The 15082-nt window shown below is 39.8% G+C and overlaps 2 protein-coding genes across 6 annotated transcripts in view; one reads left to right on the forward strand and one right to left on the reverse strand.

The window, feature by feature from the left end:
• Positions 1–291: 291 nt before the first annotated feature.
• ccdc97 (coiled-coil domain containing 97) lies at positions 292–4007 on the reverse strand. The gene is made up of 7 exons (XM_040120362.1): positions 3542–4007; positions 3237–3413; positions 2207–2366; positions 1868–1956; positions 1575–1767; positions 1295–1418; positions 292–595 (listed from the first exon to the last, which is right to left on the reverse strand). The coding sequence occupies exons 1-7, from the start codon at positions 3692–3694 to the stop codon at positions 457–459; spliced, it is 1035 nt and encodes a 344-aa protein (XP_039976296.1). The 5' UTR covers positions 3695–4007; the 3' UTR covers positions 292–456.
• A 1494-nt stretch (positions 4008–5501) lies between these two features.
• Positions 5502–15082, forward strand: part of LOC120788220 (myocardin-related transcription factor A-like) — a 47400-nt gene continuing 37819 nt past the window's right edge. For 4 of the 5 annotated variants that reach the window (XM_040123805.1, XM_040123810.1, XM_040123807.1 and 1 more), the window contains exons 1-3: positions 5502–5942; positions 6621–6682; positions 12796–12973. In XM_040123805.1, the coding sequence (XP_039979739.1) occupies positions 12835–12973 (139 nt within the window). In that variant the 5' untranslated portion in view covers positions 5502–5942; positions 6621–6682; positions 12796–12834. The remainder of the gene's footprint in view (positions 5943–6620; positions 6683–12795; positions 12974–15082) is intronic. The other variant, XM_040123806.1, reaches the window with a different exon arrangement.

Genomic DNA, 15082 nt, shown 5'->3' on the forward strand with positions numbered 1-15082 from the left:
TAATGTGATACTATCCTTATTCATTGTTTGGTTTACGTTGATAATTGTAAATTACAACAGAAGTGCCCTGCACAGTTGCAGATAAGATTAAGTATGCTTTGTTTCCAAATAATGGAGCTGATGTACTTGGCCAACGCAGTAATTAACAGTAAAGCAGCTTACCACAGTATTTACAATCAGGTACTGCCTGATTCCCAAAGCAAGACACCACATGTCCCATTCTGTCTCCAGGCTGAGAAGAAAACTGGGTGGGTTGTGGGAGAGTCGTACTCTTAACCCCTTTGCCAATTACTGCCAATGAATTTCTCGAATTGCAAAAGGTCCACAAGCAATATTTATTACCAGCTGCATTTGCATTCAGGTGTTACATTGAAAAATAGAATACATCTCCGTATTTTGTACGGTTTTTTGTTTTATTTACAGTTCAATCAGAGAATTTAAACAATACTACAGCTGCTATTCTGTCATATCATCTTCCTCGTCCTCCTTTTCCACCTCATCATCCTCTTCCTCATCATCTTCATCAAAGTACTTATCCTCAGCGTCTCTGCTGACAATGTCCAAGTTGTCATAGTCTGGGTTCTCATCCACCTCACTACAATAGACACAAATACAGACACTTACAATGCACACTTTAATAGCCATGCATATGATATTTCTCATAATTTCTATTTAACACATCGAGGTCTCCGAGTAAGTACTTTCTTTTCTGGAGTTACTGCGACCTAAATCTTATCATCAATTCCATATTAGTTTTTATGTTGTATCTTTACTACACTGTATATTCGGACCAATTTAACATTTAATCTAATAAGATTTTTTTTATCACGCAGGCGTCTGGTGTTGACGCCAGCATCTGTAATGTGTTAACATTTGGAAATTGCCATTCCTGACTGAACTTCCATTTGTATCATTAAAAACTGGATTTCAACATTATTAGCACCTTAATGAAACAGCATGCATTTATATATATTTAAAACATCTTAAAACTTTTTAATTCAACAACAAAACCATGTTTATTGTCAAAGCAAAGACATTTTCAAAAAGCCTGCTCACTGAGAGGATATTCACTTAGTTCATCAAGTGTCATTCCGTTGCTGGTCAGGATTTAGTAGATGTTTTATTCATACTGGTACTCTGGGGCCCTTGATTCACAATTGTTTCACCCACCTAATTTAGCTCTGAGCTTGCTAGTACACCATCCAGTGTCTGCTTAGTGTAGATGCCGCCTTTAACCAGCAGCTATACTTTTATTTCCAAGCATAAATGCCCATGCAGTGGTAATGTGGCTGACCTGTAGTTGAAATCTTTGTCTTTTCCATCTAGGAAGCGCTGGTGCATCTGACTGATGAACTCCTCCCTGAGCAGAGCCTTCTCTTCAGGGGTAGGCTCCCTGTCCTTCCCCTGGACTATATTATCTACAGTTTGAACACAGAGAGAGACACATGCTATCAGAAAGCTCAGAGATGAGAGCAGTGAGAGTAACTTTAGCGCAGTGAGAGTAACTTTAGCGCAGTGAGAGTAACTTTAGCGCAGTGAGAGTAACTTTAGCGCCACCCTTAACCCCCCCCCACCATCGTCTTCCTCATCCTCGTCCTCCTCCTGTGCGCCCTCCTCTCTTTCCTGCTCCTCCTGCAGACGATTCTGGATGAGACGCTCCTGGTAGGAGTTGAGGAGGAGATGGGCGAGCCCTCCTTTACCTCCCGCTGGGGTCTCTGGTCCCCCCTGTTCATCATCCAACATGGCCTCCTGGGAGCGCTCCAGCACCTAAAAGCATTGATGAAATTAGCCAGAAGATACCACAAAAAATTTAAAGAAAAACCTCTCTAGACCTAAACTGAACTGTAAGTTATGAAATTACACTCACCTCCTCATCAGTCAGGTATTGGCCAATATACTGTTCATACAGCAGCGGCTCCCTGATTCGCATCTGTTCTTCACTGAAATACTGACCCTCTAGAAGAGGGGGCAGAGCAGAAGAACATGGAGGAATGACAAGTTGGGAAGAAAAAACAACACACAGTTTCAGTTTACCACACAGTTATTGTATCCTATCAGATACACAGTATATACTACAAGACAACCAGTTCTTACTGTAGAGATTGTTGGGGTCGCAGCAGATATTTCAGCAGTGGATATCTAAAATCTTGTCAAGTAAAAACTAAACTATCTGCATGATACCACTAGAGGCAAGTATAGTTCCCACCCTTCTGCAGAGCTCTGAGGGCAGCATAGCGCTGGTTTCGGACCCTGGTCCTGTTGGTACATCCCGCAGCTCGTCTCTGTATCACCTTGCTGTAGTGTTGGGCTCGTGGGTCTGAGCTGACGTGGGCAAACACTGACAAGTGCTGGGGCTTCATACAGGCCTGGATGACGGAGAGTAGATAGTGTTTAACATAACAATCTATATTTTGTTCAGGTTATGTTGGTAGTATGCTGAATTTCTTTGTCAGATTATGTGGTAAACGATACATTTCAGGATGACTGTTACAGTTATATCATTAAATTTTAAAAACACAAAATGGTCAAAAAGACTTGTTGAAATGTGATAACATCTTTGGATAAATTTGTTATAGTGAACCTAGAAAATGTCACTACAGCTCTCTCCACTGGCACACTAAGCCACAGCTGAATGCATCAAGAAGATACGTTAAGCCTTGTCCTAAAATATGAAAGCTTTTCAACTGTGCTTTGTTTTAGTCCACAACTAGTCTTCATTTTTGTCTGGAAACTGCCTGTATCTGATATAGAAGCTGATAGGACAGCACGTGGTATAAAAGATAAGGACAACTAAACATACCCTTCAGGATAAATAACACCTCTGATGCACTGTACTTCACTGACTGATGATACTTAATAGTACACAAGTATCCAAAGGTGGATTTTTCAGACTTTTCATTTAACCAATCTACTCTAAATGTATATTTTTGATGCACCTACAGGCCTTTTAAACCCTTTCCACAGTAGCTGCTTTGGGCCTTTTCTGCCTGACCCCAACTTCTCATGTAAACATCATAAAACCATGGCTAATCTACCAGATTTCAGGTTGATATGTCAGAGTACTAAGGTTTTACACGGCAATTAGTAAGCAGTGTACCATGGCGTCCTTTTGTAGCCCCAAACCTCTCCAAAATGGCTATAACGTGTTTCCCAGTATTTCAAGATGTAATGTTTGATCTGAACATACACAACCAAATATATAGGCAAAATAAACACACTGAATTGTGTACACGTACATGGTACCTCTCCAGGAAAACCAGTGGTCTGCTCCTGTACTGATGCAGTAGCTCCTCTCTGCGCTGCTCTGGGGTCAGTTCAGCCTCCCCTATCTGCTGGCTCTTCACTAGGCTTCCACTCGAGGCTATGGCGTTTATCATGGCGGTAACATAACTGGACTCTGCCTGGCCCACGTGCTGAATGATGAGCAGAAAAACAATCACTAAAACGGAACAATGACTGTCATAACAACAACAACAGAGCGTATAGGGCCGGTTTTTGCATTATACGTTCGTAAAAACGGAGCTGATGTTGCTGATCTCACCGGGGTGTCTTGCAGCGGCTGCTCGGTGTCTGTGGGGCTGTTAAAGTCACATCTCTGGGACCGTGTCACCGGTTCTTCTGGTAATTTGCTCCTGCCTTCACTCTCACACGGACTCGGTTGTGTTTTAACGGCAGGTACAATTTCACCCCACATATTCAGAAGTGTTAACCAGCTAGCTAACGTGTTTCCAGTGGCTCTAAATAAATAACTGTGGTTAACTAACAATAAGCTAGCTAACGTTTATTTCCGTTGTCAGCTTATCTTATCTTTAACGTTACTTCACCGAATATACTGTCATAGACACTGAAGAACTTTCTCGGTTTAATATGGACATTCTCGCATGAAAATGTAATGAATTACAACTTAAGTACATACGTAATTTTAAAGTAACATTTCACTTTTTAAGGGAAATGTTTTGCCGCCATATTGGTCCGTTATTATTATTGACCCCCTTCTTCGTGACCGAAAGGGTAGTTCCGCCTGGTCGCCGAAGCGCTTGATTTTGTTGCCCCCTGGTGGTATATTTATTACTGTAGACAGTGATGGAAAATTATTATTAAAAAACATGTATAGGCTCGCGTATGTGTGTGTTACAGAATACATCAATTGTTCTTTCAGACAGAGAGAAAAAAACTCAGAGTGCGGTTTATAATTTGGTAATTACACAGCATACATCCCAATACATCTGTAATTCCAAATACACAAGATGTCCTTACCTTTAGTTATTTTGTGTCAGTAATCTATGATACCGCTAGCCATTCTTAATCACACATGAGCCAACTCTACACTGCCTCTATTTTAAGTATGTGAAATATGAGGAAACATGCTGGTCTGATGGACTCTGTGGCCCATATGTGTTGTCAAAGCTGTTTTCTCAAACGTAGCACGTTCGAAAGTCTCACTTTCTCAAGCAGCAGAGTGACATGTTATAGAGGTGTTAAAGATGAGAGCCAAGGCTCAAAATAAATTTAAAGCACAGAAATTACAGGTACTTATGAGATTTAAGACATTACTGATGGAAACAAAGCTATGGCATTATCAGGTAGTATTACTAAATACAGATATTAACAGACTAGATAACAATTAATTAATGATGGCACATTGTGAGAATATAATATTTTGTGTATGTAAAGCACTTGAAGCCGCATATTATGAATGAGGTTTTTGAGCTGCCTACATTCATGTGTGTGTATATGTAAGGCCAACTTACCAATCAGGCAAAGCACGGCCCCCAAAAGCTCTTGGCTGACTGTGTGTGAACTATTTTATCTGTATTAGGTTTAATTACAAATCTATTTGGGAACATGCATGACTAAAGCACAATCTCAACGGACATGATAAGGACCTGAAAGTTGGTCCTGCTTTATTACCCGATCTCGAGGCCCTGTCTTGAAGAGGGTCTCCCAATGTCAAAGTGTATCTTTAAGAAATTGAACCTTCTGTTATGTCCGTTTTGTGTTCTTACTTGTTTCATATTCCAAAATTATATTGTACTTAATTAACTTACCACACAGCAAGGGGGGGGTACTATTCCAGCACAAAAACTGCACACATTATACAGATAGTGGGAGGAATGGAAGGTGTAGGTTAGGTTATATGCAACATCCGTGAAATGTCTGGATGTTGGGTAGAGGGGATTTTTCATCCTGCTATTCTTTGCCGAGCATTTCACAACCTGTCCTTCTGGCTCCTTTTTTTAGAAAAAAAAAAAGAATCTTATTTTATATTTGTATTTATTACTTTTATTGTGTTGTGTGTCTTTGTTGTCTTATATTGTAAAGCACTTTTGAGAGAAGTGCTCTATAGATAAAATGAGCTGTGAAGAAGTCAAGTACTGCATAGTAAAACTGTATAAAATAACAATCGTAGTCAACCATTTCATTCAGCCCGCAGGCGCATCCTCGCATCAGGACAGTTGAGAGTCCCTTGAACTTTCCACTGTCAGGCCAAGAGCAGCGGGGCAGCAGGGCGGGGGCGACACCCCCACAGAAATGAAACTGACTGATACTTCTCGTCTGTCTGGCCGCTCCAGCGTCCGCCTGGGGCTACTAGTGTCAACAGAGGGAGTATTTTTAAGATGCTTCGTTATACACGGAGACACACACGGGGATACCGGAGATGAAGCGGAATATCCTTTCAAAACAATTGTGCGTCTTTTTCTAAAAGTTTCCCCCTGACACGGTCGACAGTAAGAGTTGTATTTTGAAAGTTTTCACAGGATATTAACAGGATATTTCTCATCCTGGTTTACTTCACAAACTGTGTCGCACAGACTTGTCTTGCTCGTTTTTTTTTTTTTTCTTTTTTTGTTGTTGTTTTTTTTGTTTGTTTTTTGTTTGGCATATTTCGTTTGAGATGGGCAATGCGATGGGCACCGTACCGGAGCAAAGATAGGACCACGGTACGTACTTACAAGAGCGCTTCCAGCCGACTGCACCGCATGCTGCGGGATACCAGCGCGCTGTGGCGTGCTGTTCATGTGTGCGGACCGTTTGCTTATGTGTAGAGAATCGAACCCATCCTGACAGCTGCCTGTGGGACCGCTTGCACGTCGCTGCCAAACCCAGGGGTTCCCAAACACTGGTATCACACACATGAATTCAGTCGGTTAACAAAAACCAAAGAAGGATGGGTATCTATTTTTTTTTTTAAATTTGGTTGTCGGCCCCAAACTCTGGCTGTAGCCTTAGCTAGTCCCTCACTGTCTTCCCTTTTTACCTGGTCATGGTTCTTTAACATCACATCTTGTCGAACGCAGGAAAGACCGGTTGGACTGTTTTATCTTCCACAGCTGCCCTTAAATACTGTGCACACAGTGTTGGTTGTAGTAACACTTAAGAACTGTTAATGCAAAGCACAATTATACAGAGAGAAGTTTTGTTTTGACATCTTTTTGTTGACTTTTTTTCTTTTTTCTGGAGCTCATTTGTTAAATACTCCACCTGTTTCCACAGGGACTTGTTCTCATGCAAAAACACGACAGGAGGATGAATCTCAACTGACCATTGTATACGACCTGTGTGTATACGCATTCCTGTTTCTAATGCCATCTTTCCCATTATTTAATCTTGGTTTTTAGTTCAAGTGGATCCAGTGATATGGATGTTCCAGAGAGCTTGTTTAACAGCAGATAAAGACCAGGTATGTAATTATGACTCTTAACTAGCCTAAATCATGATGGATTTCAAGTTTACTCCACTGATTTCATAGCAGCTGCAGTAAATGTGCGAGGTTGTTGCTTTCTAGCTCATCAGTATTTGCTTTGCTCTTGACTGAGCTGCAACCTTTCCTTTCCGAGTTGACACAGTGACAACTGTTTGAAGAGCCAGCACTCAATACATTATTTACAGTCCGGCACAAACATGCTGGGATATTCTGGAGATAGATTAAGCCAATGTTGCCCCTCCAGTCCACCTGCCTAACATCCTGTACAGTAGATGTAGTCTAAAGCATGATTGGCAAGTCTTTGTGAAGAGTCCCTGTCTATGTTAGTGTGGTCATCTGCTATGAAGTCAGACTCAAGGCTGTGCTGTGGCCACCTTTATATTACTATGGGTAAGGACCTGAAATGTGTCACAGAAATGCTTTGGTGGACCAAAAATAACAGCAGCAGCTTTTATTAATGTTACTGCTGCTCAAAGTGTGAGAGACTTCCTAATTTTGGATCATTAGCCACACCACGTTGTAGGCAAACAAAGTATTCCCTGAGGGAATACTGGGCTAAGGGCTGAGGCACGCTATCCCATTTCAAGTCCTCACCTAAACTTCAACTGTACCCTAGTGATGACTCTTTGCAACCCTTGTTTTTATGAGCCTGGCTCTAACCAAGTGAACAATATTATTTTTTCTGAGTAGTTTGGGAGATTTACCAAATGGATGCAGAATGATAAATATAAAGATTCTGACACTAAAGGACTGTTTTCACATTCATATGCTGTAGGGGTAAAACTTGTCTGTGCTCACTTCAAATCTGAGTTTAAGGTTCATATATTATAAGGTTTATTTGAATGTTTATTGAGTCATTTCTCAATGTTTTGTTGCTTAGTCATTCATGCTAGAATTTTTGTTGCTTTATAGATTTTTGGAAGGCTTTTGATAGTGTAAATCATTTAAGCCCGTGTGGGCCACATATTTGTATGAGCATGATTTTGGAGGGGGGATCTCTAACTTTGCTACAATCCTCCCAGCTGTCATGTAGAAATTTGGTGCCGCCATTTTGAAAGATGTTGGAGCTTTCGTCCCCACGTGAGGAGGAAGAGAGTGCAGATTAGCAATGGGCGACGCAGTTTTTTTCAGTGTAAGGAATCATTAGAATCAGTTCACTAAAAAGATTCGTTCAAAAGATTAGTTCACCAAATTGTTCAGTGCTTGACCGGAGCTCTGACTGTGTAGTCACACTCACTGAACTGAAACACTTCCTTACTTACTTACTGACTTGATTCACTGACAATGCAATCTATGTATTTACATATAAATATGTGTTGAAAATACATTTCAGCTTGTCATCTGATACCTCACACCTCGCTGTTATTGTGAAAATGATGCGGTTGAAACACTTGGCCGGTCAGATGTGCGGAACACACACGTGCCGTGAACTGACTAGCTAAGTCAAGATGCTAAGTCACCAGCAATCAGGGGCTCAAAAAAGGAAAGCCAGAGTAAAGAGAGAAAATGAAAGGAACAGAGAGACAATGGCCTAATTTCTGGCCCAAAAAAAAAATGTGAAGAAGCACCAGGTAGGATAGGTGAAGCTAAACGTGGCAAAGGTGAACAAAGGAGCAAAAGGAGCATTCATAACCAGCATAAGAAACATTATTATTATTATTATCATCATTTCAGTTGACAGCCATATACTCCATACAGTATTTCAGTTCTGCAGACAGTCTGACCAATACTTTGATTAATGTAGGTGGAATTTGATAGGTGAAGAGGTGAATTTATTTGTTCACCCATTATTTGATCTCGTGATTTACTGCCTTGCAGTGATTTCTTCAATTGATGTTTGACTTTACTTTTCTCTAATCACTCATTCATGGGGGGGGTTCCTCTCCGGTTTTGTTTTAAGGTACAGGGAGGAATATAGCTGTCACAGTCTAATTTTTAAAGACATTTTTAAAAAATACTGACATGACCTATTGTGATTTATAATCATATTGAGTATGTGTATGCAAAACAGAGCATGACCTGGATAGGTCTATAACACGGGATTTTGAAATGGTTGTTAGAGACTCCATCTGACTTCAACTGACTGAGAGATCAACTGAACTGACTTAGAATGGATAGTGTACGGAGGTGATTTAGTTAAGTTCGTTGACCCTAAAGATACATTCTTTTGAACGAAGTGGTCACCAATGACACAGCGTCAACACAGGTTTCATCATCTCCGTGAAGATGGATATGTATTGTCTGCTCATGGGAGGCGGAGAAACCTATGTCCCCACGCATTAATATCAAGAAGGAGAGCATGTGCAGAAAGAACACAGCCAGACAGTAATCAGGTTAAATCGTTTACATTGGTACAGTTTTCCTTTTGATCGGTTTATGAAAAGGTTCAAACCTCTGCAACCGATTGAACTTTCTGTCAGTTAGGGCCTGTTTATTCTGATTGAGGGGTTTATATAAAGCATTTTTGATTTTTTTGGGCTTTTAGATAGATCCTAATTGGAATATTAGGCTCCATGTAAACGTACCTATAGTTTAGCACCAGAAAGTAGGTACAGTGGACCTAGGCTGTTAAGCTTTGGACTTCTCCACAGTTGGTGTGGTATGCATGGTGTTGTATTAAGAAGAGCAAAAGTGTAGGGAATGAATTAAACTGTGCTTATCTGTGTTAACTTAACCTGGAAATGTTAGCATGCCCGGCTAACTAGTTTACTACCTACTGTAGCATCTAAGTGTTACTTTCAAAGTAGTAGTTAGTGTTATGTTTGCCAAACATACTGGCTATTCCTTATCCTCAGATCCTTTTCTCGTATAATATTGGGGGATACTGTTGGAAAATATGAATATTAAAGCATAAATCTATGTTGCTAAGTGTGTTTTTTCCTTGCATTCAAACCATCCAAGGGTTATGTTATAATGAAAACATTTATATATTTTTATTCATAACCCTATAAAACTCTCATAAATGGCTCTGTCCTACAATAGGCAATGCTGCTCCTTTACTTCCATGTCTTCTAGATGGATCATTAACTAGTGATGGTGCCAACTGGGACATGTACAGGGTTTTCCCTAGGTTTCTGCAGGGTTTACTGCTGTGGTGGCATGGTGGTTTGGGGTCATTTGGTCACTGAGACCTCCCTTTTATTATTACAATCATTACGTTAGATATACACTAGCTAGCTAGCTAATAGGCTATTGTCCTTAACCCTGCTAATGACAATTATTATTTTAGCTGACAAAATCCACGGTGGTCAACTAGAAAAGAGAACCCTTGTTTGTAAGAAAACAGGAAGTTTTACAGGAATAGCAATAGAAACTAAGGTTCCGGTTTTAGCGAACTCCTGGCTCCTCCCTGGCTCACGTGTCCTTAGACATTTAACCCTAAACTGCTCCTGTTAAGCACAGAAAGGATTGGTTTTAACCTCCACAAATCTCTGTTTTCAGTGTGTATCAGGAAGAGATGTGATAGTCTGTAGCCACACTGAAATGCACAACACACTTATATGAGAGTTTTTCAATCAGCCTGACGTGAGCCATAAAGGTTTTTCGGAAACAGAACCACTATTTATAAGCCAGGCAGGTAGCAATGTAGTTGTGAAGCAAGAAGGGCAAAGAGCCGCAGTGCAAAAGGAGGGCCAGCAGACTTTAGTGTACCCCGGGGAAAAGTCAGGGCCTCAGATAGGTTGCCATGTCAACAGACATTACCGTAAACTTGTTTGGGGCTGCTTCAGTAAGGCAGAATTAGATTTATTTTGAATAGTCTGTAACAGTGCTCTCAGCCATTAACTGAAGGTCAGTGTTTCCCTGAAACACCAAAAAAGGTCAAAACTGTTCTTGTGATGGAAATGTTTTGTCAAGGGTTGGTATTACAGTTGTCAGTGCCAGTACCGTTACTCTTATTACTCCTATTGCTACTTGTCTCTGATCCTTTAACTGCTTTAGTAAACCGGTGTAATGCTTATCCAACCATCAATGGATGTGGTGTGGGATGAATCTGTAGTTTCAGGTTTGCTTTTTGACCTTATATGAACAAGGTATAAGTTATACGTATGAGGTGTGTAACACAAACAGTCAAACACCCTGTTTGAGAATGTGAAATGAGAAGAATTTTCTCTTTTTTCACAAAAACACAGTGGATATCATAACATTTGTTCCCATAAATAATAGACAGGACAGTTCCTATGTGTACAACAGACTGTGTAAATGTTAGGCAGTACTTAATTTGACAAAAGACATTAGATTCTTTTACTTTCCCTAGATAAACAGAGTTTAGGAAAGTTGTGAGTGAACAATTGTACAAGCTGGATAAATAGTGATGGTGAACACGTGCATTGTATGGCATTTTTAACCACCATTATGATATATTATTAGTTTACCACTGTCAGAATAATACCAATACGTTAACGTAAACATATAAAACTATGGTTTGAGATTGTTATCTTACATCTTTTTAGCTTATTGCCCTCCCGCCAGTCATTGATAGTGTTTTCTTTACATAGATGTTATAATGGTATTTATACCAATATTATGTTAAGGTGTTAAAATGAATGTAATTATGATTTTTGATATGATGGACAGCAAGTATACTAATTATATAGCATTTTTGTATGGTACTAATAAAAGAATTGGGTCAGTCTTATAATCTAGGTGATGTCCAACTCATACATTGTCAGTTCTCAAGTCATAGTGGGATGCAAGCATGCATGAACTCAGATACTGGGACAATGCCAGGTCTAGAGCCTCACCAGTACTAGATCTTTAAGGCAAATATCAGTATATTGATATTTCATTTTTCATCAGCTCTCTCGGGTAGAGAAATGGAGACACGGATTCTAAATAATCTCAAACATATCTGGCATTTCTGTTTGGCCTACATATATGCTGATACTATATATCTGTAATAAGATAACATCAGCCAATACGTCGTCCTGGCCAATTTTTCTGTTTAGCCCTAGCTAATTCTAACACTACCTGTTGGTTCTATCAGCTGTGGCTCGGATCGTACCTCATTTGTATAGCACTTCCGACAAAACATGTGAAATTAATACATTTAATATAAAATATTAAAAGTGAACTAGCTTGGCCTAGAATTATTGGATATCTGGTGAGGTGGAAGGGAGCAAGGTCTGTTATTTAATTTGATTATTGTTCAATTCAGTGTAGTATTGTCAAATACATGTTAACAGGGTATCTACTGGGTGGAAAATCTCCAATACCATGGTTCCAGACCTCTGATATTATGTAAAATTTACATGTGGTCCTTAAATAAACCATTTATTTAATTGATTATTCCTTCCATCCATTTTCTGCTGCTTATCCAGCTCCATGTAATTTTTAATGATTATTTTATGATATTAATAGGAATAATTATTATATACAGCATGGAAGTACTGACAAAAATGTGATATAAATGTAAATAAATTCATGTATTTGGTAAATAATTTCTAGGCCCTATCATCCCTACTGGTTTTTACTGATATTTTTTCATAATTTGGTCGGTACGACTGTGAAGCATGTTTTCAATTGCATTCTTTGTGGTATTAAAAAGGCCTTAAAAAGTCTAAGGTTTAGTGTGTGTGTGTGTGTGTTTACGTGTGTGAGTGTAGCCTTCAGGGATTACCTTTCTTCTCTGTGTAGCCAGTGGTTGATTATGTAATGTGTTTCCACAGAGAGAGTAGTGTTGTTTTTTTACTGAGCAGCTCATTGCCATTCCAGCAACTCTCCCTGTTTATGATGAGTTGCCAATAACAACAGTGGTGGTGGACCCTTTGTTGACGTAGGAACACCAGGGCGTCCTTTACCTCTGTTATGTCTTCACTGTTAACTCCAGGCTCATATATAACTAGGAATGATTCATTAAGACAGAGAGAGAGTGAGTTGGACGGAAAGATAGAAGCGATGGGTAGAGGAGAAGAGTATGTAGGGAGGGATAGAGTTGACAGAGAGAGAGAGCATTTAGATTAACAGAGGCAGAACTAAATGGGGGATAATATACTATATGCTATGAGATAAAACTAGCACAGTTTTTTTTTTGTGTTCATGGAACATTTAGCCTTGAGCCTTGTGTGTTTACGTGTTTCTTCGCTGTGTAGGTCTGTCTACGAGCCTCACTCTGAGACACTCTGGTAACCATGGAGACCAAGTCTGGAGAGAGACCAAATGCAGATGCCTCCATCCCCAGCCCTCAGAGTGAAGCTGTGGCCAATGAGCTGCAAGAGTTGTCACTGCAGCCTGCCCTCAATCTGCTGCCAATCAGAGAGAGGAGGAGTGGTAAGTTGCATTTTTTTTCCCCCCCACAAGAACCAAATAAAAATGCTTTCACTTAAGCAGAAAGAACATGTTTGGTTGTCATTTATAAAGATACTAAGATGAAACACTGTCCTATTTGATTAAATTCTTCTGTTAAGCATGAGTGGTGGCTTCTTTCTCTGTATTTCAAGAAACTGTAGGAAAGTAAGCTTCAAGCAAGTGTTCCTAGAGGGAGACAAGATGTTTGGGTGTAAAGGTTTTTCAAGTAGCTTTAAAGCTGCTGGTTGAAAGAGTTTACATTTCGGATATACTAGGTCTCCCTTCACATTACCTCATCGTAAACAGTAAAAGTGCTGTCTTCTATATGCACCCACTCTATTTAGAGAAAAATATTGTACGCACCATATTTCCGTAAATTGCACTTCTTAAAATGATGGTTAAATAACAAAATTGACCTTAAACTTGACTATAAATTTGAGGTACTCGTAATATACTTAAGTATTTTCTCTACATGCCACTTCTACTCTATTACAATTCATGATGAATTATTGCACGTCTAACTCAACTACATTTATTTGACACCTTAAGTTACTAGTCACTGTGCGGGTTAAAATTTTTGCATACAAAACATATGAAGAGTTTATAAAATATGATGCTGTGCTATAAATTACACTACCCAACTGTTTATACAAGTAGAGCTGGAACAATTGGTTGATTAATCTATAAGCTGATTGACAGGCAGTTAATTGGCAACTGTTTTGATGATCACCTGTGGCGCAGTGGAGCGGCCGCTCTTAAAGCCCTTTCGACAACCTCAGATAAGAATGGAAGTAACAAAACCGGTTGATAGTTCTCAACTTGAGTAGGATCGATAGTACAACATAAGAAAAAATAAGGACTTACCTGACTCAGTACAACACCCAACTCTTGGTACAGGCCATGGTAATCACTCACCTTGACTACTGCAATGCCCCTCTAGCGAGCTTCTCTTCACACATAGTGAAACCCTTACAGATGGTCCAGAATGGAGCGTCTGGTTTTTTATCAGCCTAAAAGGGCATGTCACTCCGCTGCTCATTGACCTCCACTGACTACCCATGGCCACTCATATCAAATTCAAGTCACTAAGGCTTGTCTACAGTGTGACATTTGGATCTGCACCCATCTACTTGAACTCAGTCATACAGGCTTATACTCCTTCTCGGCCACTGCATTCCTCAAAGGAACACCGTCTGAAATCCCTGCACACAAGGCAGTCACAGCCCAGGCTGTCTGCATTTGTGGTTCGTCAATGGTAGAACATGCTACCAAATGTTATCAGTGCAGGGGGCATCCCTCTCTATCTTCAAGAAAATCTTGAAGACTTGTTTTTACCTAGTGTACATAATCTCTTACTGTGCACTTTCTGTGCACTTCTGTACCTGATCTCCTTGCACTTTGCCTTTTGAATAGATCTAGTACTCTAGTAATTGCAAAGAATACTGGGTATTTTATGTGCAGCTGAGATACAAATAGAATGTGAGTGCAAGCAAAAAAAACCAAAATGTGTCTGTCAGGAACTTTTGTCAATATTTAAATACACAAGTAGAGCTTAAGATTGACCCCTAAAAATTGTATTTGTAATGGCACACTGTTCCATTGTTTGAAGTTTTGCCTGACACAGCTGGTCTGTGTGTGTTTGTTTTTGTGTAGAAGTATGTTTCTGTTTGCATAACATCAATGCGCGCTTCACATGGAGATTATTCAAACTGCTCTGTCTACCCTAAAGCCTGCATAGTCCGGTTTTACTTTTTTATTTGCATTCTTTAGTGAAAGTAAATCTTTATAGCGCTGCCTGTAACTCCATTGCGTTTCTAACTTTCAGTGGACATTTTGATGCAAGATGCATTCCGCAGAAAGACACAGCATAGAAATTTTATGTTTTGTTTTGGTAGTTCAGATGTGCAGTATCAGTATATCTGCTACAGTAAGTACACAGGTGACACAGTAATTTATAACGTGGGGAAATTACTGTACTAGTTAGACAGGAATACACTGTGGAGTGGTTTTCTAAAGGTGCATGTCCCCACCTTCTGACCAGATACAAGTACTACATCCAGAACTTTTTGTAAGACAGAATACAATGTGAAT

Source organism: Xiphias gladius, chromosome 3 (genome assembly GCF_016859285.1).
Source record: "Xiphias gladius isolate SHS-SW01 ecotype Sanya breed wild chromosome 3, ASM1685928v1, whole genome shotgun sequence".
Lineage (NCBI taxonomy): Eukaryota > Metazoa > Chordata > Actinopteri > Istiophoriformes > Xiphiidae > Xiphias > Xiphias gladius.

What these genes read in the sequence shown, in the direction of transcription:
- ccdc97 (XM_040120362.1), bottom strand. Translation starts at nt 3,694, where the DNA reads ATGTGGGGTGAAATTGTACCTGCCGTTAAAACACAACCGAGTCCGTGT. An exon ending in CCTCAGAGCTCTGCAGAAGG is followed by an intron (nt 1,957 to 2,206) that starts GTGGGAACTATA and finishes CCCCTCTTCTAG; the next exon opens with AGGGTCAGTATTTCAGTGAA. An exon ending in GACAAAGATTTCAACTACAG is followed by an intron (nt 596 to 1,294) that starts GTCAGCCACATT and finishes TGTCTATTGTAG; the next exon opens with TGAGGTGGATGAGAACCCAG.